Raw genomic sequence first — 25,021 nt, forward strand, 5'->3', positions numbered from 1 at the left:
GACTCATCATGTTCAGTGTACCACCGGTGGATAAAATAGCTTCCAGACGCGACCTATACGTCCCGCCCTCTCGGTCTGCTCAGCACCCCCCCCCCAAAGAAACATCTACATAGTATCCACGACTAGGTCACACCTGCTGCGCTCAACATCATCAGCCTTATCAGCACAGGGAGAGACAAAGGCGGTTACAGTCAGTGGCTGTCTGCCAACGTGTCCACCACGGTCCTTTAATAGGTGCTCGCTAACAGCGCATCGAGTCTAGATGACAAGAGCCGCGCAAGTACGTACGTATGTATGCTGAACTTATTTCGCACCGCACATCGCCACACGTGCTAATCGGAGGTGCGAGGCTTTGAGTTCGGCACCGTCGTGTCGAGAGGCTGTGAACGCGCCCGGATCCGGTCGGATATATCGGAAGAGCTAAGCAGGAGGTTGCGCCTGGTTCCTACTCTCACGCGGTGAGAGAGAGAGAGACACACACACTTTGTGACCGTACTGACCGGCGTGGTGTAAAAACCACGAGGTTTCATTTGCCCGCACTTCGCCACAAATCACGGCAACCGCTGCTTGAGGAACTCGCGCGGCAGGAGCGCAGAACGGAGGAGGAGGAGGGAGGTGGAGGAGGCGAGGGGGAGCGAGGGGGAGTGGTGATCGGTCACGCCTCGATCATTGAGCGCCGAGAGAGAGGGAGAGCCAATTGTGGGGGGTGGAGCAGGGATGTGTGTATGCGTGTGTGCCTGTATGTGCCTGTGTGTATGTTTGCATATATAGAGGTTGTGAGTGGGTGCGTGCCCGCGCGTGTCTGTGTTGTGTGGGAAGCCACGACAGAGCGCCGCGCGACGACTCTTCTTACCCCCACACTCTGCGAGATGCGAGCTCCGGCACCCACGCCTCCCGGACCATGAGGGGTGACACCGCTCGACCCGCGTCTCCTGCCCCGATTCTGCTCCGATTCGCGGCCGCCTGCGCCGCGCTGGGATCCGCGGCGGCTTACTTCGGGTAAGGAGGAGAGCGGCTGCACCTGTGGCACCAACCCGTAACGTGGGGAGAGAGAGAGGAGCGTGCTGGACTCCCGTGTGTGCTGCATGTGTGTGGGGCGCCACGGTGGCTAGGAGATGTTAACTCCCTCGCCTGGTACGCAGGAGGTCGTGGGTTCGAGCCCGACCCTGACTTCTGTTTATTTGGAGTTTGCGTGTCTCTTTCTGTCATCATCATCAGGGTGGCTAGGAGATGTTAACTCCCTCGCCTGGTATGCAGGAGGTCGTGGGTTCGAGCCCGACCCTGACTTATGTTTATTTGGAGTTTGCGTGTCTCTCTCTTTCTCTCATCATCATCAGGGTGGCTAGGAGATGTTAACTCCCTCGCCTGGTACGCAGGAGGTCGTGGGTTCGAGCCCGACCCTGACTTCTGTTTATTTGAAGTTTGCGTGTCTCTCTCTCTCTCTTCCCGTGTTCGCGTGGATTTTACTCCGGGTCCTCCGGTTTTTTCCTCCGCATTTAGAAAGGCGAGTTGGAATTTTTTGGCTACTCTAAAATTCTACACGATAGGCCACTTCGTTGAGCTATCATTTGTGATGGCCAGGTCGCTTCTGAAAAAGAGCTATGTAGCTCAGTGGGGCCTTTACCTGGTAAAATAAAAAAAATAGTTTAGTACGTGGCCACGCTGACTGCAGCTGCTGAGACTGATGCGGTGGACTGAGCAATTTCATGCTATCAGCACCATCACCGCCTCTCCCCTTCTAAATTCTTATCACCACCATCATCACCACTATCACCACCATCACCGCCTCTCCACCTTCTAAGTTCTTATCGTCAACTCGACGCGATGTTTTTCGCAGTCGGTTATCAATTTGTTTGGCTGCGTTGGGTGGTGGAGGGTCTTAACGACGCAATTTCAGGTTCTAAATTCGCTTTGTTTAACCAGCTGTGAGGAATCAAGAGGGATCCGGGATACACGCCGTATAACAACCAAGTACAACAGCAATGAAAACAAATTGATACCAGCACAGCAATGACAACAACGCGTCGCATGATTTTTTTTTAAAAACACGGTACAGCTAATTCGGTGGCGTATCATCTAAAACAAAACGCGAATTGCCATCGAATCTCCGGGTGGGGAGTCGAGTCGTGGTGTTGCTGCCACAGCTGCTGCCGAACGAACCCCTGTGTGTCGCGGCGTTCGTGTGTCACGGGGTTCGTGTCCCGCGGTGTTCGTGTGCCGCGGTGTTCGTGTGTCGCGGTGATCGTGTGTCGCGGGGTTCGTGTGCCGCGGTGATCGTGTGTCGCGGGGTTCGTGTGCCGCGGGGTTCGTGTGTCGCGGTGTTCGTGTGTCGCGGTGATCGTGTGCCGCGGGGTTCGTGTGCCGCGGTGATCGTGTGTCGCAGTGATCGTGTGCCGCGGGGTTCGTGTGCCGCGGTGATCGTGTGTCACGGTGATCGTGTGTCGTGGTGTTCGTGTGTCGCGGGGTTCGTGTCCCGCGGGGTTCGTGTGCCGCGGTGATCGTGTGTCGCGGGGTTCGTGTGCCGCGGCGTTCGTGTGTCGCGGGGTTCGTGTGTCGTGGTGTTCGTGTGCCGCCGGGTTCGTGTGCCGCCGGGTTCGTGTGCCGCGGGTTTCGTGTGCCGCGGTGATCGTGTGCCGCGGTGCCGCGGGGTTCGTGTGCCGCGGTGATCGTGTGCCGCGGTGCCGCGGTGTTCGTGTGCCGCGGGGTTCGTGAGCGAGCGCAGACCGCCCCGTGACGCCTCTCTGCTGCGCGTCCCACGTGCGTCTGAAGGCTGTGTCGTGTATCCCTCCACCACCTCCTTACCTGAGTTTTGTTTGACCCCCCCCCCCCCCCGGCTTTTAAACACAGTCACACTAACAGAGCTGGACTTGATGAGTATGATTGATGATTGTCACGAATGCCAGCTGTCAGATTGGTCATCATCACCACCATCCTCGCATAACGCGCGTGATCGTTATCGGCATCGTCATCATCATAAGCATCATCATCATTCCATCTACATCACCATGCGTTAATCTACATCATCATTATCGTCATCATCACATACATCGTCTGTATCAGCATCGCTCAGTATCGTCATCTGTCACGAATGGCATCATCGATAGCATATCATCATTCTATCATTATCATTATTATATCTGCATCATCATCATTATATCTGCATAATCATCATCGTCGATAATATCTGCAATGGCATATGCATCAGCGTGTCCATAATCATCATCAATTTTAATGGGATCTGCATCAACCCTGCCACCACCAACCAACCACCACCAACCCCATCGCACTGTTGAGGCGACCATTGTCACCGTGGTAAAGGTCACAGCGCCATGCCAGCCATGCCACAACCACACGGGAGCCATCCCTCACCGACACCATCGACCGAGCACGTGCCCTGCACGTCGCCATCGTCGTCACGGGCCGCCATCCGTCAGCTTGAGCGTCACACTCCACGGGAGGCGAAGTATATAAGTATAGAATTATATACAAGTGTGGTGGCATAGCGCTGGAGAGACTCCCCCCCCCCCCCAATGTGGGGCCCGGTGCGGTCGCTCCGATTCGCCGTACCAGAGGGGTACGGCTGTGAATCTTGCTGATCCTTCCCGGAGAGGGGAGGCGTGAGAGGGTGAAGTAGGCAGAGGCGAGTCCATGGGGGCGGGGGGGGTGCGACCTTGACATTGACACGGGGTTGGATTTGACGCGAGAGGAGCGATGAGAGGATTTGGAGGAGTCTGGCACCCGCGTTCTGGGTCATTGGGAGTTCGGAGGTGAGGAATGGGTGATGAGGTGAGGGTTGTGGTGATGAGGTGAGGGGTGCGTGGGGAGGTGAGGGGTGTGGTGATGAGGTGAGAGATGTGTGGGGAGGCGAGGGGCGTGGTGATGAGGTGAGAGATGTGTGGGGAGGCGAGGGGCGTGGTGATGAGGTGAGGGGTGCGTGGGGAAGTGAGGGGTGTGGTGACGAGGTGAGGGATGTGGTGACGAGGTGAGGGGTGTGGTGATGAGGTGAGAGATGTGGTGATGAGGTGAGGGGTGTGGTGACGAGGTGAGGAGGAGCGACCGCGTGCCAGGTGGGCCACGAGACGAGGCGAGGGACAGCAGCGTGAGCCCGGGGATCAACAACAACGACGAGAACAACATCAATATTCCCCTCGATCATCATCATCATTACCACTACGAGACGACATCCCCCACTAAGTGACGGTGGCGTCGCCACAGCGCTTGTGCCAGGCTAGGTGCACTTCTCTGAAGCTATCATTTGTAGGTGTGGAAGGGCAGGTGACAGGAGAGCACGGGACATCGTCAGGGGTTATGGGTTGACGGATGACTTGGCAGGTGCACCACCACCACCACCACTTTCCATCTTCATCGCAATCCACACTCACCCAGCCACTCACTCACCAACTCACTCACCCACCCACTCATCCACGCACCCTCTCACCCACGCACCCTCTCTCCCACCCCACTCACCCTCTCTCCCACCCCACTCACCCAAGCACCCTCCTTCCCACCCCACTCATCCACGCACCCTCTCTCCCACCTCACTCACCCCCCCCCCAGGCTCACAGCCAAGGAGCCTCTGCTGGTCCTGGCGATCCGAGGAGGAGGAGGAGGAGCAGGGGACGGACCGGACTCGACCGGCGGCGTTGGAGGAGGCGGCTCCGGCTCCTCGTGGAGCTCGTGGAGCTACTGGGGGCAGTGGCACTCGGGGGCTGCGCCTCTCGGCGGCGCGCGGCAGCCCGCGCGGAGCCGCTCGCACCTGAAGCTGTGCGACGGCCTCAAGCTGCAGCGCAAGCAGCGTCGCCTGTGCCGCCGTGACCCGGGCCTCGGGCCCGCGCTGCTGGAGGCCAGCGGCCTGGGCGCGGCCGAGTGCCAGGCGCAGTTCCGCGCCGAGCGATGGAACTGCAGCCTGGAGGCACCGCACCGCGCCAACATCCTCAAGCGAGGTGCGTCGGGGTTGGGGGGGGTGGGGGCCAGGGCGAAATGAACGTGGAGTGATGGTGCTGGGTGATTGAGGTGTTGGTCATGGGTGATGGTTGATGATGATGTTGGTGGGTGATGGTGCTGGGTGATTGAGGTGTTGGTCATGGGTGATGGTTGATGATGATGATGTTGGTGGGTGATGGTGCTGGGTGATTGAGGTGTTGGTCATGGGTGATGGTTGATGATGATGTTGGTGGGTGATGGTGCTGGGTGATTGAGGTGTTGGTCATGGGTGATGGTTGATGATGATGATGTTGGTGGGTGATGGTGCTGGGTGATTGAGGTGTTGGTCGTGGGTGATGGTTGATGATGATGATGTTGGTGGGTGATGGTGCTGGGTGATTGAGGTGTTGGTCGTGGGTGATGGTTGATGATGATGATGTTGGTGGGTGATGGTGCTGGGTGATTGAGGTGTTTGTCGTGGGTAATGGTTGATGATGATGTTGTTGGTGGTTGATGGTGCTGGGTGATTGAGGTGTTTGTCGTGGGTGATGGTTGATGATGATGTTGTTGGTGGGTGATGGTGCTGGGTGATTGAGGTGTTTGTCGTGGGTAATGGTTGATGATGATGATGTTGGTGGGTGATGGTGCTGGGTGATTGAGGTGTTTGTCGTGGGTAATGGTTGATGATGATAATGATGTTGGTGGGTGATGGTGCTGGGTGATTGAGGTGTTGGTCGTGGGTGATGGTTGATGATGATGATGTTGGTGGGTGATGGTGCTGGGTGATTGAGGTGTTTGTCGTGGGTGATGGTTGATGATGATGATGTTGGTGGGTGATGGTGCTGGGTGATTGAGGTGTTGGTCGTGGGTGATGGTTGATGATGATGATGTTGGTGGGTGATGGTGCTGGGTGTTTGAGGTGTTGGTCATGGGTGATGGTTGATGATGATGTTGGTGGGTAATGGTGCTGGGTGATTGAGGTGTTTGTCGTGGGTGATGGTTGATGATGATGTTGGTGGGTGATGGTGCTGGGTGATTGAGGTGTTGGTCGTGGGTGATGGTTGATGATGTTGGTGGGTGATGGTGCTGGGTGATTGAGGTGTTTGTCGTGGGTGATGGTTGATGATGATGATGTTGGTGGGTGATGGTGCTGGGTGATTGAGGTGTTGGTCGTGGGTGATGGTTGATGATGATAATGATGTTGGTGGGTGATGGTGCTGGGTGATTGAGGTGTTGGTCGTGGGTGATGGTTGATGATGATGATGTTGGTGGGTGATGGTGCTGGGTGATTGAGGTGTTTGTCGTGGGTGATGGTTGATGATGATGATGATGTTGGTGGGTGATGGTGCTGGGTGATTGAGGTGTTGGTCGTGGGTGATGGTTGATGATGATGATGTTGGTGGGTGATGGTGCTGGGTGATTGAGGTGTTGGTCATGGGTGATGGTTGATGATGATGATGTTGGTGGGTAATGGTGCTGGGTGATTGAGGTGTTTGTCGTGGGTGATGGTTGATGATGATGTTGGTGGGTGATGGTGCTAGGTGATTGAGGTGTTGGTCGTGGGTGATGGTTGATGATGTTGGTGGGTGATGGTGCTGGGTGATTGAGGTGTTTGTCGTGGGTGATGGTTGATGATGATGATGTTGGTGGGTGATGGTGCTGGGTGATTGAGGTGTTGGTCGTGGGTGATGGTTGATGATGATGATGTTGGTGGGTGATGGTGCTGGGTGATTGAGGTGTTGGTCGTGGGTGATGGTTGATGATGTTGGTGGGTGATGGTGCTGGGTGATTGAGGTGTTTGTCGTGGGTGATGGTTGATGATGATGATGTTGGTGGGTGATGGTGCTGGGTGATTGAGGTGTTGGTCGTGGGTGATGGTTGATGATGATGATGTTGGTGGGTGATGGTGCTGGGTGATTGAGGTGTTGGTCGTGGGTGATGGTTGATGATGTTGGTGGGTGATGGTGCTGGGTGATTGAGGTGTTTGTCGTGGGTGATGGTTGATGATGATGTTGGTGGGTGATGGGTGATTGAGGTGTTGGTCGTGGGTGATGGTTGATGATGATGATGATGTTGGTGGGTGATGGTGCTGGGTCATTGAGGTGTTGGTCGTGGGTGATGGTTGATGATGATGTTGGTGGGTGATGGTGCTGGGTGATTGAGGTGTTGGTCGTGGGTGATGGTTGATGATGATGATGTTGGTGGGTGATGGTGCTGGGTGATTGAGGTGTTGGTCGTGGGTGATGGTTGATGATGATGATGTTGGTGGGTGATGGTGCTGGGTGATTGAGGTGTTGGTCGTGGGTGATGGTTGATGATGATGATGTTGGTGGGTGATGGTGCTGGGTGATTGAGGTGTTTGTCGTGGGTGATGGTTGATGATGATGATGTTGGTGGGTGATGGTGCTGGGTGATTGACGTGCTTATCATGGGTGATGGTTGATGATGATGTTGGTGGGTGATGGTGCTGGGTGATTGAGGTGTTGGTCGTGGGTGATGGTTGATGATGATGATGTTGGTGGGTGATGGTGCTGGGTGATTGAGGTGTTTGTCATGGGTGATGGTTGATGATGTTGGTGGGTGATGGTGCTGGGTGATTGAGATGTTGGTCGTGGGTTATGGTTGATGATGATGATGTTGGTGGGTGATGGTGCTGGGTGATTGAGGTGTTGGTCGTGGGTGATGGTTGATGATGATGATGTTGGTGGGTGATGGTGCTGGGTGATTGAGGTGTTTGTCGTGGGTGATGGTTGATGATGATGTTGGTGGGTGATGGTGCTGGGTGATTGAGGTGTTTGTCGTGGGTGATGGTTGATGATGATGATGTTGGTGGGTGATGGTGCTGGGTGATTGAGGTGTTGGTCGTGGGTGATGGTTGATGATGATGATGATGTTGGTGGGTGATGGTGCTGGGTGATTGAGGTGTTTGTCGTGGGTGATGGTTGATGATGATGTTGGTGGGTGATGGTGCTGGGTGATTGAGGTGTTGGTCGTGGGTGATGGTTGATGATGATGATGTTGGTGGGTGATGGTGCTGGGTGATTGAGGTGTTGGTCGTGGGTGATGGGTGATGATGATGATGATGTTGGTGGGTGATGATGCTAGGTGATTGAGGTGTTTGTCGTGGGTGATGGTTGATGATGATGATGTTGGCGGGTGATGGTGCTGGGTGATTGAGGTGTTTGTCGCGGGTGATGGTTGATGATGATGATGTTGGTGTGTGATGGTGCTGGGTGATTGAGGTCTTTGTCGTGGGTGATGGTTGATGATGATGTTGGTGTGTGATGGTGCTGGGTGATTGAGGTGTTGGTCGTGGGTGATGGTTGATGATGATGATGTTGGTGGGTGATGGTGCTGGGTGATTGAGGTGTTGGTCGTGGGTGATGGTTGATGATGATGTTGGTGGGTGATGGTGCTGGGTGATTGAGGTCTTTGTCGTGGGTGATGGTTGATGATGATGATGTTTGTGGGTGATGGTGCTGGGTGATTGAGGTGTTTGTCGTGGGTGATGGTTCATGATGATGATGTTGGTGGGTGATGGTGGAACCGATGATGGTGAGGGTGATGGTGCTGGGTGATTGAGGTGTTTGTCGTGGGTGATGGTTGATGATGATGATGTTGGTGGGTGATGGTGCTGGGTGATTGAGGTGTTTGTCGTGGGTGATGGTTGATGATGATGATGATGTTGGTGGGTGATGGTGCTGGGTGATTGAGCTGTTGGTCGTGGGTGATGGTTGATGATGATGATGTTGGTGGGTGATGGTGCTGGGTGATTGAGGTGTTGGTCGTGGGTGATGGTTGATGATGATGATGATGTTGGTGGGTGATGGTGCTGGGTGATTGAGGTGTTGGTCGTGGGTGATGGTTGATGATGATGTTGGTTGGTGATGATGCTGGGTGATTGAGGTGTTTGTCGTGGGTGATGGTTGATGATGATGATGTTGGTGGGTGATGGTGCTGGGTGATTGAGGTCTTTGTCGTGGGTGATGGTTGATGATGATGTTGGTGTGTGATGGTGCTGGGTGATTGAGGTGTTGGTCGTGGGTGATGGTTGACGATGATGATGTTGGTGGGTGATGGTGCTGGGTGATTGAGGTGTTGGTCGTGGGTGATGGTTGATGATGATGTTGGTGGGTGATGGTGCTGGGTGATTGAGGTCTTTGTCGTGGGTGATGGTTGATGATGATAATGTTGGTGGGTGATGGTGCTGGGTGATTGAGGTGTTTGTCGTGGGTGATGGTTGATGATGATGATGTTGGTGGTTGATGGTGCTGGGTGATTGAGGTGTTTGTCGTGGGTGATGGTTGATGATGATGTTGGTGGGTGATGGTGGAAGCGATGATGGTGAGGGTGATGGTGCTGGGTGATTGAGGTGTTTGTCGTGGGTGATGGTTGATGATGATGATGTTGGTGGGTGATGGTGCTGGGTGATTGACGTGTTTGTCGTGGGTGATGGTTGATGATGATGATGTTGGTGGGTGATGGTGCTGGGTGATTGAGGTGTTGGTCGTGGGTGATGGTTGATGATGATGATGTTGGTGGGTGATGGTGCTGGGTGATTGAGGTGTTGGTCGTGGGTGATGGTTGATGATGATGATGTTGGTGGGTGATGGTGCTGGGTGATTGAGGTGTTGGTCGTGGGTGATGGTTGATGATGATGATGTTGGTGGGTGATGGTGCTGGGTGATTGAGGTGTTTGTCGTGGGTGATGGTTGATGATGATGATGTTGGTGGGTGATGGTGCTGGGTGATTGACGTGTTTATCATGGGTGATGGTTGATGATGATGTTGGTGGGTGATGGTGCTGGGTGATTGAGGTGTTGGTCGTGGGTGATGGTTGATGATGATGATGTTGGTGGGTGATGGTGCTGGGTGATTGAGGTGTTTGTCATGGGTGATGGTTGATGATGTTGGTGGGTGATGGTGCTGGGTGATTGAGATGTTGGTCGTGGGTTATGGTTGATGATGATGATGTTGGTGGGTGATGGTGCTGGGTGATTGAGGTGTTGGTCGTGGGTGATGGTTGATGATGATGATGTTGGTGGGTGATGGTGCTGGGTGATTGAGGTGTTTGTCGTGGGTGATGGTTGATGATGATGTTGGTGGGTGATGGTGCTGGGTGATTGAGGTGTTTGTCGTGGGTGATGGTTGATGATGATGATGTTGGTGGGTGATGGTGCTGGGTGATTGAGGTGTTGGTCGTGGGTGATGGTTGATGATGATGATGATGTTGGTGGGTGATGGTGCTGGGTGATTGAGGTGTTTGTCGTGGGTGATGGTTGATGATGATGTTGGTGGGTGATGGTGCTGGGTGATTGAGGTGTTGGTCGTGGGTGATGGTTGATGATGATGATGTTGGTGGGTGATGGTGCTGGGTGATTGAGGTGTTGGTCGTGGGTGATGGGTGATGATGATGATGATGTTGGTGGGTGATGATGCTAGGTGATTGAGGTGTTTGTCGTGGGTGATGGTTGATGATGATGATGTTGGCGGGTGATGGTGCTGGGTGATTGAGGTGTTTGTCGCGGGTGATGGTTGATGATGATGATGTTGGTGTGTGATGGTGCTGGGTGATTGAGGTCTTTGTCGTGGGTGATGGTTGATGATGATGTTGGTGTGTGATGGTGCTGGGTGATTGAGGTGTTGGTCGTGGGTGATGGTTGATGATGATGATGTTGGTGGGTGATGGTGCTGGGTGATTGAGGTGTTGGTCGTGGGTGATGGTTGATGATGATGTTGGTGGGTGATGGTGCTGGGTGATTGAGGTCTTTGTCGTGGGTGATGGTTGATGATGATGATGTTTGTGGGTGATGGTGCTGGGTGATTGAGGTGTTTGTCGTGGGTGATGGTTCATGATGATGATGTTGGTGGGTGATGGTGGAACCGATGATGGTGAGGGTGATGGTGCTGGGTGATTGAGGTGTTTGTCGTGGGTGATGGTTGATGATGATGATGTTGGTGGGTGATGGTGCTGGGTGATTGAGGTGTTTGTCGTGGGTGATGGTTGATGATGATGATGATGTTGGTGGGTGATGGTGCTGGGTGATTGAGCTGTTGGTCGTGGGTGATGGTTGATGATGATGATGTTGGTGGGTGATGGTGCTGGGTGATTGAGGTGTTGGTCGTGGGTGATGGTTGATGATGATGATGATGTTGGTGGGTGATGGTGCTGGGTGATTGAGGTGTTGGTCGTGGGTGATGGTTGATGATGATGTTGGTTGGTGATGATGCTGGGTGATTGAGGTGTTTGTCGTGGGTGATGGTTGATGATGATGATGTTGGTGGGTGATGGTGCTGGGTGATTGAGGTCTTTGTCGTGGGTGATGGTTGATGATGATGTTGGTGTGTGATGGTGCTGGGTGATTGAGGTGTTGGTCGTGGGTGATGGTTGACGATGATGATGTTGGTGGGTGATGGTGCTGGGTGATTGAGGTGTTGGTCGTGGGTGATGGTTGATGATGATGTTGGTGGGTGATGGTGCTGGGTGATTGAGGTCTTTGTCGTGGGTGATGGTTGATGATGATAATGTTGGTGGGTGATGGTGCTGGGTGATTGAGGTGTTTGTCGTGGGTGATGGTTGATGATGATGATGTTGGTGGTTGATGGTGCTGGGTGATTGAGGTGTTTGTCGTGGGTGATGGTTGATGATGATGTTGGTGGGTGATGGTGGAAGCGATGATGGTGAGGGTGATGGTGCTGGGTGATTGAGGTGTTTGTCGTGGGTGATGGTTGATGATGATGATGTTGGTGGGTGATGGTGCTGGGTGATTGACGTGTTTGTCGTGGGTGATGGTTGATGATGATGATGTTGGTGGGTGATGGTGCTGGGTGATTGAGGTGTTGGTCGTGGGTGATGGTTGATGATGATGATGTTGGTGGGTGATGGTGCTGGGTGATTGAGGTGTTGGTCGTGGGTGATGGTTGATGATGATGATGTTGGTGGGTGATGGTGCTGGGTGATTGAGGTGTTTGTCGTGGGTGATGGTTGATGATGATGTTGGTGGGTGATGGTGCTGGGTGATTGAGGTGTTGGTCGTGGGTGATGGTTGATGATGATGATGTTAGTGGGTGATGGTGCTGGGTGATTGAGGTGTTGGTCGTGGGTGATGGGTGATGATGATGATGTTGGTGGGTGATGATGCTGGGTGATTGAGGTGTTTGTCGTGGGTGATGGTTGATGATGATGATGTTGGCGGGTGATGGTGCTGGGTGATTGAGGTGTTTGTCGTGGGTGATGGTTGATGATGATGATGATGTTGGTGTGTGATGGTGCTGGGTGATTGAGGTCTTTGTCGTGGGTGATGGTTGATGATGATGTTGGTGTGTGATGGTGCTGGGTGATTGAGGTGTTGGTCGTGGGTGATGGTTGATGATGATGATGTTGGTGGGTGATGGTGCTGGGTGATTGAGGTGTTGGTCGTGGGTGATGGTTGATGATGATGATGTTGGTGGGTGATGGTGCTGGGTGATTGAGGTGTTGGTCGTGGGTGATGGTTGATGATGATGATGTTGGTGGGTGATGGTGCTGGGTGATTGAGGTGTTTGTCGTGGGTGATGGTTGATGATGATGATGTTGGTGGGTGATGGTGCTGGGTGATTGCCATGTTGGTCGTGGGTGATGGTGGAACCGATGATGGTGAGGGTGTGACGATGGTCGGCAATGATGGTGGCGACACGGGGCGGGTGAGGTGATGGTGGAGGATGATGGATGATGGTGGAGGGTGATGGATGATGGTGGATGATGGATGATGGTGGGCATGGTGATGGTTGGGGTGGCGGTCTTCCAATGCAGTGAGGTGGGGGTGGGGCAAGAGGTGACGATGGGAGAAGAAGTGGATCGGGGTCTGGGGGGGAGGGGGTCACGAAGAGGAACAGTTACGCGCGGTGGGGGTCCGTCTCGTAACGTGGGGGGCTGTAGGGGGGGGACTGAGCCCCCCCCTTACCCCTGCCCCCCTCTGCTGAACGCTGAGCCACCCCTTCCAGTGTAACCACGAAGACAAAGGTCCCTCAGGTAGCCTTACCAGACTGTTTGGGACAAGTGCTGCGAGCGAGTAGCGAGCACCGATGAAGGCCGGCACGGCACACGAGGGGGGGGGGGGTGGTTGGCCAGCACCACGCACGCCCGACCGCCTTTGTCTCCCCCGTGGCGAATTTTACACACAGCACCAGGGGACCCAGTGCCGGTTCGGTTGATCGCCACAGGTCGTTGATGACAGTGACCGTGAGCGGGCATCGAACTCGGCTCGCCACGCGTAACCAACGCACGTGGCCTCGTTCCCGCACACAGCAGCTGGTGAGAGAGAGAGCCCAGAGATGGCGATGAGCCATAGGCAGACTCAGATGGTCTCGTCACCAGTCCTCTACAAGCGTTTAACATTTGCTGAGGGTTTGCTTCGCATCGACTGCGCAGTGCCGCCTGCCCCCACCCGCCCCCTCCTCCCCCACCCCTCATTTAAGCAAAGTCAATGGGGGGAGGGGAGGGGGGTGGTTCCCACCTCGGACTTACGAAACAAACGGGACACTTCGTGGGAAGCAATGATATTTTAACGCCACCAAAGACGTCTGAACAGCGCGGATAAGGAGGCCACATCGCCCTAAAGCGGTGGTTTTCTTTTTGTTTGACCTACCCCTGCACCTCCCGATTAGCACGGTTGGCTAAGTACGGCGCGAAAGAAGTTCACCGTACGTACGTAGCTCGAGCAGAGCCCTCCTTTTTACCGGAGGTCTTTCCGTCAGCAAGGATTCGCAGAGGCGCATCCTTCACCTTAGCAGAAGCGGGGAGAGCTACGCAACTGACAAAACACAGTAGCAGCAGCAGTAGCAGCAGCAGTAGCAGCAGTAGTAGAAGGAGCTACCGGCTCAAGTGGAGGATGGTCCAGGGAAAACCGGGACAGGTGGCAACCCCCTCCCACGATGGGAGGACCAGTCGATCGGGGGTCTGGTGATAGCTCCTGGAGTTTAGGGGTCGGGGTGGGAGTTGTGGGGGTGGGGAATTAGGGGGCTCAGAGGCTGGGGAGTCAGGGGTCTTGGCGATTGGGGTAGTCCACCGAATCGGTGGCCCGGGGGGGGGGGTCCTGAAAACAAAGAAAGGATCGGGGGTTAGGAACCGAGTCCCGTGGCAGAAGGTGGAATTTATGGGTTTGGGGATAAGGGGCCTAGAGGTAGGGACCCCAGGGGGGGGGGGGTTGGGGGGTCTTTTGATAGGTTCACCCTTAACCCTGCTCCACGATGACCACTGCTGCACACTGACCTGACCCCTCCTCCACCTCGACTCAGCTCTACCATGACCTCTACTGCTGACCTCTGCCGTACCATCACCTTTACTCCTGACCTCTGCTACACATTGACCTCTGCTTCGCTCCACAATGACCTCTAACCCTGCTCCACCTTGCCCCGCTCCCAACCCACCCCACTGCACGTGTGTTCAACTTCTTTCGCACCGTACGTACCCAACCGTGCTAATCGCCACTGCTCCCCCCCCTCTCCACCTCCCCTGCCTGGCCCGGCCCGGCCCCAGGGTTCCGCGAGACGGCCTTCCTCTTCGGCGTCTCGGCCGCGGGCCTGGCACACTCGGTGTCGCGTGCGTGCAGCGCGGGCCGCCTGGAGCGCTGCACCTGCGACGAGGCACCGCAGCTGCAGAACCGCCAGGCATGGCAGTGGGGCGGCTGCGGTGACAACGTCAAGTACGGCCTCAAGTTCACGCGCGCCTTCCTCGAGCAGCAGAGGCGCGGCGGCGGCATGGACGTGCGTGCTCGCGTGGACGCGCACAACTCGGACGTGGGGCTCAAGGTGGGCGGAGGGTTGGGGTGGGTGGGCGGAGGGTGGGTGGTTGGCACGACATTCAAGCCCTTTGGCTTCATCGTCATCATCATCACCGTCATCATAATCAACCGTCGTCACCATCACTCCAACCACTCGACTAACATCATCGCCACCGCCATTCCACCATTATCATCATCATGACCATCACGGTTTCTACCATCATCTATTCATCACCAACACCACCCCTACCAACACCACTATCGTTCCATATTCACCACCACCACCAACAACAACTGTCATCATCACTTCTTCACTCGTATCCTCATCATCAACGCCACCGCAACTGCCACTCCGACCATCTGGAGTCGTGCGTCGGGTCGGGAAGCCCCGGGTGACCCGTGGATTGGGTTCGGAACCGACTCGAATTCGCTAACAGCGCACGAGAGGCTGGGCGGGCGGTCAGCACCACCCGCGCCCAGCCGCCTTTGTCTCCCCAACGCGGCTTGCCGGGACGGACGTGATGCGAGGTGCGGCAACTCGTCGCTCTGGCCAGCAGGCGGGGGGGTCAAAGCCCCCCCTGCCCCCCCCTCGCCCCCCCCACGCTAGTTACACTACCAGGCAGCATTCTACCACCACGAGCATCACTGCTTCATTGCCCCCCCCCCCTCCCGTGCCCCCCAAGGTGGTGAGGAGCGGCGTGCGCACCACGTGCAAGTGCCACGGCGTGTCGGGCTCGTGCAGCGTGCGCACCTGCTGGAGGCAGCTGGCTCCCTTCAGCGAGTCGGGCCGCCTCCTCAAGAGGGCCTACGACTCGGCGCTGAGGGTCACGGGCCTCGCCAACGGGGCCACGGCCGACGGCGGCGGCTTCCCGCGGGGACCGGCGCGGCCGCCGCCAGCGCCGTCCTCGCCGTCATCACCATCGTCATCATCGGGAGCAGCAGCAGCATCGCCGCCGTCGTCGTCGTCGTCACCGCCGGAGATGGACCTCCTCCTGTTCTACCTGGACGATTCGCCGAGCTTCTGTCGGCCCAGTCGCTTCTCGCCGGGCACCGGGGGAAGGCCGTGCCACAGGGAGGGCAGCTGCGAGTCGCTGTGCTGCGGCCGGGGCCACAACACGCAGAGCCGCGTGACGCAGCGGCCTTGCCAGTGCCAGGTGCGGTGGTGCTGCTACGTGGAGTGCAAGCAGTGCGTGCAGAGGGAGGAGCTGTTCACCTGCAAGAACACCTGAGCGGTCGCTATTGGAGTCTCGAGGAGGGTGGCGGCGGTGGTGGTGGTGGAGGAGGAAGGTACAGAATCAGGAGGAAGATGGTGGAGGAGGTGGTGGAAGGTTGTGGTGGTGGCGAAGGAGAGAGTTGGTGATGGTGGCGGAAGGTTGCGATGGTGATGGTGGCGGGAGATGGCTGCGGAGGTGGTGGATGATGGGGGATGAGGAGGATGATGGCGACGTTTGGGGGAGTTGTGGAGAAGAGAAAAGAGAGACTCACAATTGAAACATCGCCACCTCCATCAACAACAGAAGCCGTTCTCAGAGATTCCGCCGCCCACGTTAGGACGCTCTGACTGGCGGTGGGAGCGCTGTCCGCGAGCACCTATTGCGCTTGGGACGGCACGCGAGATGAGGTGCTTGTGGACCGAACCGCACGCGTCCGGCCACCTTGGCCCTCCTTACGCCGATGTTCGGATGACCACGTCACCGCGGCACGGGTCATCGTTTTAGGCCGAGTTAACCCCGCGGATGGACACGCACACGCGAGGTTGATGCGCATTGTCACTGACCGTGGCGACGAGGCCGGTTGGAGCCACGGCCAGGAATCGAACCCAGGTGGTCGGCATTAGCGCAGAACGCGATCGACTGCTACGCAACAAAGAGTAACAAAGATTCCCCGTGTAGCCTTGACAGACTTTTATGGCAAGTGCTGTTAGCGAGCACCTTTGAAGGCGGGCACGGCACGCGAGGGGGTGGATGGCCAGCACCAAACCCAGCCACCTTTGTCTCCCCATTGCTGATGTTTGCACACCGTACCCAGAGTCGACCTAGGGGAGGCCAAGCACCGTTTCAGACAATCGTCACTGATGCTGACCGTGAGTGGCATTGAACTCGGGCGGATGGGTTCGTAGCCCAATGCGCTAACTGCTGCACCACCACTCCCCCGTAGGCCCCGTGTAGACTTGAACAGACGTTTGAAGGGGCAAGTGCTGTTAGCGAAGGCTTATTAAGCCTGGAACAACGCACGAGGGGGTGCTGTGGATGGAATAACCACGCCCGTCCCTCCGTCTTTGTCTCCCCAGTTCCGACATGCACGTGCACGCACACGTACACGCGTGCGCTCCCACACACGAACACACACGCGTGTGTTTTATTTTCTTGAGCTGCGTTAAGATGTTAAGATTCATCTCAGCAAGCGAGTCGCTGTAATAATGACGACTTCGACGCACTTGTCTTGAGATAGTTTCTTTATTAAAGAGCCACGTGCTCACATTAGGACAGGCGGAGACCCCCACTGCAACGGCCCCGTGTCTGCCGCGCATCCCCCTTATATACGGTCCGAGGCCACGCCCCCATTCCCAGAACCTTCTCGCTGGTTCTTGACAGCTCGCTCTCCCAGCAGACTCCACTGCCTCTTCCGTCACCTGGCCACGCTCCTATTCTCGATCATTCTCGTAGCCACCAGTCCATTCGCACTGCAGCTTGACTCCTCTGTCATTACCTCCCGTGGCCACTAGTCCACTCGCACTACTGGCCGACTCCCCTGTCATTACCTCCCGTGGCCACTAGTCGATTCGCACTGCAGGCTGACTCCCCTGTCATTACCTCCAATGGCCAGTAGTCCATTCACACTGCAGGCTGACTCCCCTGTCATTACTTCCCGTGGCCACTAGTCGATTCGCACTGCAGGCTGCCACCCCTGCCATTACCTCCCGTGGCCACTAGTCCACTCGCACTGCAGGCTAACTCCCCTGTCATTACCTCCCGTAGCCATCAGTCCACTCGCACTGCAGGTTGACTCCACTGTCATTACAGCTGTAATAAACGAGGTTGGAGGAATTTGGCTGTAAGCGACGAGGTTAACGAACAAAGAGGAGCTTGGGGTTTAAACGACGGCGCGCCACGGCAACGCGGGATCGTGGAGTGGGTAGGGGTCACAAAGACACGCGCACAAGTTGGACACTCACGTGGACAAGACAAACACGTGTGGAGTTAGACACTGACATGGACAAGACAGACACGTGGGGAGTTAGACACTCACGTGGACAAGACGGACACGTGGGGAGTAGGGCAGTCACGTGGACAGACACGTGGGGAGTTAGACACTCACGTGGACAAGACGGACACGTGGGGAGTTAGACACTCACGTGGACCAGACGGACACGTGGGGAGTTGGACACTCACGTGGACAGAAAGCCGCGTTGGGAGTGAGTCAAGTGGACAGAAACTTTGAGTCGTTAATCAGTCAAATTAGATACGCAGGTGGTTAATCGGTCAATTTGGCAGACACGCAGGTAGTGAGGCAATCGAATAACCAGTCACGTTTGGGAGACAGATCCACTTGTCTGTCTGTCTGTCTATTTGGCCGTCTAACTCCCCACGTGTGTGACATGGAGAGTGCGACAATGATGTTTACGGATAGATACGTGGGCTGACAGACAGGCAGGCAGAGATACAGACCGGCATACAAAGACATCGGGACACGCAGACATGCAGCGAAATGTGCTGTACATATGCACACAAACAGACAACGATCCCCCCCGTGTAGCCTTAACAGACTGTTGGGGCAAGTGCTGTTAGCGAGCACCTGTGAAGGCCGGCACAGCGCACGAGGGGGTGGGTGGCCAACACCACGCCCGGCCGCCTTTGTCACCCGACTGGCGATGTTTACACGCCGCACCAGGTTATCATTTTGAGGCTGAGTCGACCTAGGGGAGGCACAGGACCGGTTCAGATAATCGTCACCGGTGATGGCCATGAGCGGGAATCGAACTCGGGTCGCCGGATTTGTAGCGCAGCGTAGCGCTAACCGCCACACCACCGCTCCCGGACACTTACACACAACTAACACACACACTTACACACACAACTAACACACACACAGACACAACTAACACACACACAGACACAACTAACACACACACACACAACTAACACACACAGACACAACTAACACACACAGACACAACTAACACACAGACACTAACACACACCACACACACACTAACACACACCACACACAGACACAACAACTAACACACACACAGACACAACTAACACACACACAACTAACACACACAGACACAACTAACACACACAGACACAACTAACACACACACAGACACACTAACACACACCACACACACACTAACACACACCACACACAGACACAACAACTAACACACACACAGACACAACTAACACACAGACACAACTAACACACAGACACATACACAACTAACACACAGACACACTAACACACAGACACACTAACACACACAGACACAACTAACACACACAGACACAACTAACACACACAGACACAACTAACACACACACAGACACAACTAACACACACACAGACACAACTAACACACACACCTAACACACACAGACACTAACACACACAGACACAACTAACACACACACAGACACTAACACACACACACAACTAACACACACATACGCACTATCGTCCCGTGTGTGCGCTCTGGTATTTAACTCTAGACGAGACAACACCTCCTCCGCATCCAACACCGATCACCACCACCACCACCTCCTCCATTCTCTTCATTCGCGTGATGAAGATTGACCCAACTATCGTCAGGGTGCACGGTGGCTAGGAGATGTTAGCTACCTCGCCTGGTGTACAGGATTCGATCCCGACCCTGGCGCCTGCTGCTGCTGTATATTTGGTAGTTTGCGTTGTCTCTCTGCCCGTGGTCGCGTGGATTTTTCTCCGGGTCCTCCAGTTTTCTCCACTCTACATTTAGAATTGACATCATCGTGCGTTCAGAGAATTTGTCTCCTGTGAATTTCCACGTGACGATGACAAGCCACTTCGCTGAGCTGTCATTTGTGATAGCCTGGGGTCACTTCTGAAAAAAAGAGCTACATTGCTCGGTGGCCACCTTACCTGGTAAAAATACAAAAAAATTGTTACTGCCGGTCACCGACACGGCCTTACTTGCGAAGACAATCAACAAGGGGTTAAAAAGAAATAGGCTGTATAATACTGGAGGTGTTCAGATGTCCAACCACTTTCAATAGGCACCTTTTGCAAGGCATCACACGTCTGCGCGAACCACACATCATGCTCGTGGTGAAACACGCAAACAAACGTCCTTTGATAAAAGTGTGTGCGCATTGTCCTTGAAACTGATCGACCCACACAGCAGAGACTGCCTCCTTCGTGGCCTCGTCTCCCGACCGGCGTTAGACCGGAGAACTGCGATGCAAATATCAGCAGTTACTACGTCTCTCGGCTTGGTAGGCTTTCGGGCAATAATACAGGAGGAGGAGGAGGTGTTCAAACACAGACAGGTTTGGATATCATTCGCGGCCGTTGTAAGTTAGCCCTTGCCGGGAATCGAACCCATCCGGCAAAACCATCGTGCCACCACCCCGCCGCATTACACTGGGACAAAGACAAAGATCCCCCGTATAGCCTGCAACATACTGTTGGGGCAAGTGCTGTTAGCGAGCACCTATGAAGGCCGGCACGGCACACGAGGGGGTGGGTGGCCAGCAACGCGCCCCGCCACCTTTGTCTCTCTCGCGGCAATGTTTTTACGCACCGCACCGGGTACTCGATTGAGGCCGAGTCGACCTAGGGGAGGCCAAGGACCGGTTCAGATAATCGTCACTGGGTGTTGGCCGTGAGCGGGAATCGAACTCTGGTATAGCAATGTATATACACACACACAGACACACAGATCCTCCCTGTAGCTTGGGATGAGTGCTGTTCGCGATACACACAGACACAGACTCGCGCACACGAACGCGCTTTGGCGCGTGTTTTCGCGTGGCAAAAACAATTAAGTTATTTACGTTTGTTTCTGTCGTTATTATTATCGTTGTTATTACAATTACGCCTTCATTACGACGATTATAATTGTGATTTCTACCTCGCTGTAAAGTGAACAATTGTGGAGAAATGTACATTGGCAGAGAGACAAATCGGGAGTCGTCGTCGTCGTCGTCTCTGAGAGCTCGTGGGTAGCTCTGATTTTCGCGTTCCACTGCGAACATCTTAATTTGTAACGTTGACGTACAGCGTTCACTCTCTCTCTCTCGCTCTGTCTCTCTCTTTCTCGCTCTGTCTGTCTCAAAGACGACAGAGAGGATGACTCAGAGGCGCGAGGATAATCCACAAATGAGGAGGCTCCCCCGGCCACGCGCGTGAATTACGTTTCGGAAAAATCGGTGGCGAAAATAGTCGCCCACCACGTGGTTTTAGTTGAAGTTTCGTCAACGGTGGCCGTGAGTCGACGAGGATCATCGAGCGCGACGATGACTAACGACGACTGCCCACCCGATATCACCATCATCACTATCATCATCACCATGACCATCATCATCATCACCACCATCATCATCGTTACCACCCGATATCACAACCATCATCACCATCATCACCATCATCATCGTTACCACCCGATATCACAACCATCATCATCACCTTTATCATCACCATGATCATCATTGTCACGACCCGATATCACCACCTTCATCATCATCATAGCCATCGTATTCACCATCATCATGACCAACATCATCACCATCATTACCACCATCACCATCTTCGCCATAATCACCACCACCACCACCATCTTCAACATCACCACCACCACAATCGTCGTCTGCCCACCAAAGACCAAAGCTTCAGCGACTTTGACGAATCGATGCCAACTCAGTCGGCGCGAAGACTCAGACTCAGACCACCCAGTTTATCACGTGGGAGGAGGCTTTCGCGACCAAAATCAACCATGAATGATAGAGGTTATTGTTTTGGGTTAGATCGCGCAAACAAATTTAAATGTGTCGTTAAACCCGCCACCACCCGACGCAGCCAATCAGTAAAGGTTGTCACTTACACAGAACGTGGCCAATTCGTTACGAGTGCAGCACACCGGTGTGTTGGGGAGCCAGGCCACAACGTTTACAATCTCATCATCCGAGTCGCGCTGTCAGGAACCGCAGTGCACCGAGGATGAAGACCAGACGTGACGATTGGCTATAAGCGACTGTGCACAAACAGATTCACCGATTGCCTGAGTTCATCCATCAGATTGCGGAGGGACTGCGCGGCTCCCTCGCACCAACTTTCAGTAGCAAAGCGCGTCTGAGTCAACACGAGGCTGTGCTAATCGACAGGCGCTACGGTGGCGAGGAGATGTTAACTCCCGTCGCCTGGTATGCAGGAGGTCGTGGGTTCGATCCCGACCTTGACGCCTGCTGCTGCTGTATATTTGGAGTTTGCGTGTGTCTGTCTCATCAACATCACGGTGGCTATGAGATGTTAACTACCTCGCCTGGTATGCAGGAGGTCGTGGGTTCGATCCCGACCCTGACGCCTGCTGCTGTATCTTTGGAGTTTGCGTGTCTCTCTCATCATCATCATGGTGGCTAGGAGATGTTAACTACCTCGCCTGGTATACAGGAGGTCGTGGGGTTCGATCCAGACCCTGGCGCCTGCTGCTGCTGTATATTTGGTAGTTTTCGGTGTCTCTCTCCCCGTGGTCGCGTGGATTTTTCTCCGAGCACTCCGGGTTTTCCCTCCACATTTAGAATCAACATCACGCGTACAGAGTATCTGGCTGCTATACATTTCCACGTGATGATGATAAGCCGCTTCGTTGAGCTATCGTTTGTGATAGCCCGGGGTCGCTTCTGAAAAAGAGCTATATAGCTCAGTGGGGCCTTAGCTGGTAAAATAAAATAGTTTAGTTTATAGTTTAAATAGCCAGGAAATCCCATCCACCATGACGGGAAGGAGCCCTCGTCACATACTGCGATAATGCCAACGGGAACGCCGCAGCCGAAGACTGACTCGAGTTCCACACGCGGTGCTTTAATGAACCAATACTACAATTAAACAAATGTCTTAAATCGTGTGAGCAATACAACAACCCGCTCAGCGCTGGCTTAAGCATATTTCATGACTCTTGTTTCTAATCGCCAGCATGCTGATCAAATTTGACGCCAAGAAAATGACGAAAAGAGGTAAGTGGCTGGCGAGCTGGAGATTTATCCGTCAAAATTTGATCGTCGGTGCATTGGTCACGTGTAACTAACGCTATCTATCTAGTGGTGGAGGGTTAACAACACAAAATCTTGCCATAAAACTACCATCACGTCGCCTGGCCCAAAGCACACGCACACACATATACACACGCAGATCATTGCACTGGCTGCACAAAGCACAAAACCCGCTGATTTTAACAAAAACGCTGCGCAGCACGCGGGGTGAAACGCGGGACATCGTCAGGCCGAGCACCGCGAAAACGACGACCCCCCGAAACGCACGTGGCAGGCCTAGGGGGGAGTCAACGTGGACGGGATTGTAAATCGACGTTTCACGTTTTGTTCAGAGCATCGGGAGGCGAACGAGAATGACAGCGACGACGACGAGAGCTGACCTCGTCTCTCGAATGTCCTTCGCATTAAAGGTTATTTTGGGGTTAGATCGCGTAAATATAAAACCCACCACCATCACCACCACCCGGGCACGGTCAACCAGGTAAGGTTTTGTCGCGTAAACAAAACTTGCCAACTTGGTTACTGCTTCAGCACAGCGGTGTGCTGGGAGAGTAATCCGACGACGTTTACAATTTGTGTCCTGTGCCCCGGTGATGACAAACCGGCTTCAATCAGGGCGATCTTTCTGGAACGTTCAGCTGAAAGAGAAGATCCGTCCAGGGTTCCAACACAAACTCCCCAAAGAGACGTCGCGTATTTGTCTCCGACCGCCGTACGCGGCCCGTATCGTAAGCACATGACTGTGGTTTGCGATTTCGCTTTCAACATCAATAAAGCTGAGATGATATCAAATTTCAAATTAAAGGACGATCCGAAATTATAATTTTTTTGGTGACTAGATCGTGCGGTAGGTATAATGTCTGATAAAAAAAAAACGATAACCCTCCATCACTATCCAACAGAGGCGATCAGCTCATGGGCAAATATGCCACTTGATTCGGGTTACCAACTAAACGCTTGGATGATGTTGGTTGTGATCTTCAGCGACAGGTCGAACAATCATTAAAAACCAATGAATGTCAACGCTTTGCTTGCCTTTCAACATTTCTGGCCCCGTTTTGCCGATTAAACAGAAACAGGCTGGCATGGTTGCCCAATGCGTGACAACTTCATCTGATTTGCCTCTGTCGGGTGGTGGATGGAAATACAACGCAGCTGAACATTGACAATATACCTACTCCGCGGTCTAACCCAAAATAAACTTACGTCAAATCACAAAAGCGGTCGTGAAAGCCTCTACTGTACACATGAACAGGGCCGTTCCTAGGGGAGTGTTGCCCTCGAAAGTGTCACATGTGACAGTGACGTCAACGGGCGCCCCCCCCCCACCTCCCCCCCAAGCGTGGGGCCCGGGGCGGTCCCTCCCGACTCGCCGAACATCCCACAACTGGTCAAACTAAAGTAAAATGTCTTCGTGATTTTCACCGTCGTCAAACATATCATCATCGTCGTCATCAGCGACGCCGTCAGCCGTGATCTATCTACCGCTCAACTCCACCCCCCAAAGCCATCGCCATCACGGTCGCGTGATGCCACAATCCGTGGCTCCATCTCCGCGGTGGAGGTACACTCGGTCGCACTTCCCTCCACGGCTGCCGCTCCGTCTTTAGTCTCGACCGCCGGCCGTCACCGTCCCTACCAGGCACGCGATCTGCCCATGCCTCCTGCACGTTTTATGTACCGTACGTTGAACTTCTTTCGCACCGTACGTAGCCAACCGTGCCGATCGGAGGTGCGACGGGGTGGGGGGGGGGGGTAAGGACAAACAAACTAAACACAAAGACCGACCTCGCAATCGCCCCGTCCACCACCAGTTTGTTGACGATCCGCATCACGTCTCGAGCTTGCGTGCGCAGTGACGCGAGCAAGACATTGCAGGGATGCGCCTTCACCTTTCAATCCCCCAACCCCCTCCAACCACCACGTGAATTTAAATATCCCTGGGACCCAATTTTATTGCCGCTATTAAAATTATGAAAAAATAACGACGCGTTAGCCTTTCCGGCAATAATACGGGAATGTGTCAAGACGTTCAAACTCCAAAAGAGACACGCCGTCTATGGCAAGTCGTCAAAGTCTGCGTCTAAC

At 54.4% G+C, this 25,021-nt stretch overlaps 1 protein-coding gene across 1 annotated transcript; it reads left to right on the top strand.

Annotated features, from left to right (window-relative positions):
- The first annotated feature begins 714 nt into the window (after positions 1 to 714).
- Positions 715 to 24,024, top strand: LOC116943794 (protein Wnt-9a-like). Its single transcript, XM_076068067.1, has 4 exons — positions 715 to 999; positions 4,558 to 4,943; positions 14,441 to 14,712; positions 15,368 to 24,024. The coding sequence occupies exons 1-4, from the start codon at positions 902 to 904 to the stop codon at positions 15,911 to 15,913; spliced, it is 1,302 nt and encodes a 433-aa protein (XP_075924182.1). The 5' UTR covers positions 715 to 901; the 3' UTR covers positions 15,914 to 24,024.
- The last annotated feature ends 997 nt before the right edge of the window (positions 24,025 to 25,021 follow it).

Source organism: Petromyzon marinus, chromosome 19 (genome assembly GCF_048934315.1).
Source record: "Petromyzon marinus isolate PM22_M1 ecotype Great Lakes invasive population chromosome 19, UKy_Petmar_22M1.pri1.0, whole genome shotgun sequence".
Taxonomy (NCBI): Eukaryota; Metazoa; Chordata; class Hyperoartia; order Petromyzontiformes; family Petromyzontidae; genus Petromyzon; species Petromyzon marinus.

Coding starts and splice junctions, on each gene's coding strand:
- LOC116943794 (XM_076068067.1), top strand. CDS start 902: ATGAGGGGTGACACCGCTCGACCCGCGTCTCCTGCCCCGATTCTGCTC. Junction 1,000..4,557: donor TCCGCGGCGGCTTACTTCGG/GTAAGGAGGAGA, acceptor CCCCCCCCCCAG/GCTCACAGCCAAGGAGCCTC. Junction 14,713..15,367: donor ACTCGGACGTGGGGCTCAAG/GTGGGCGGAGGG, acceptor GTGCCCCCCAAG/GTGGTGAGGAGCGGCGTGCG.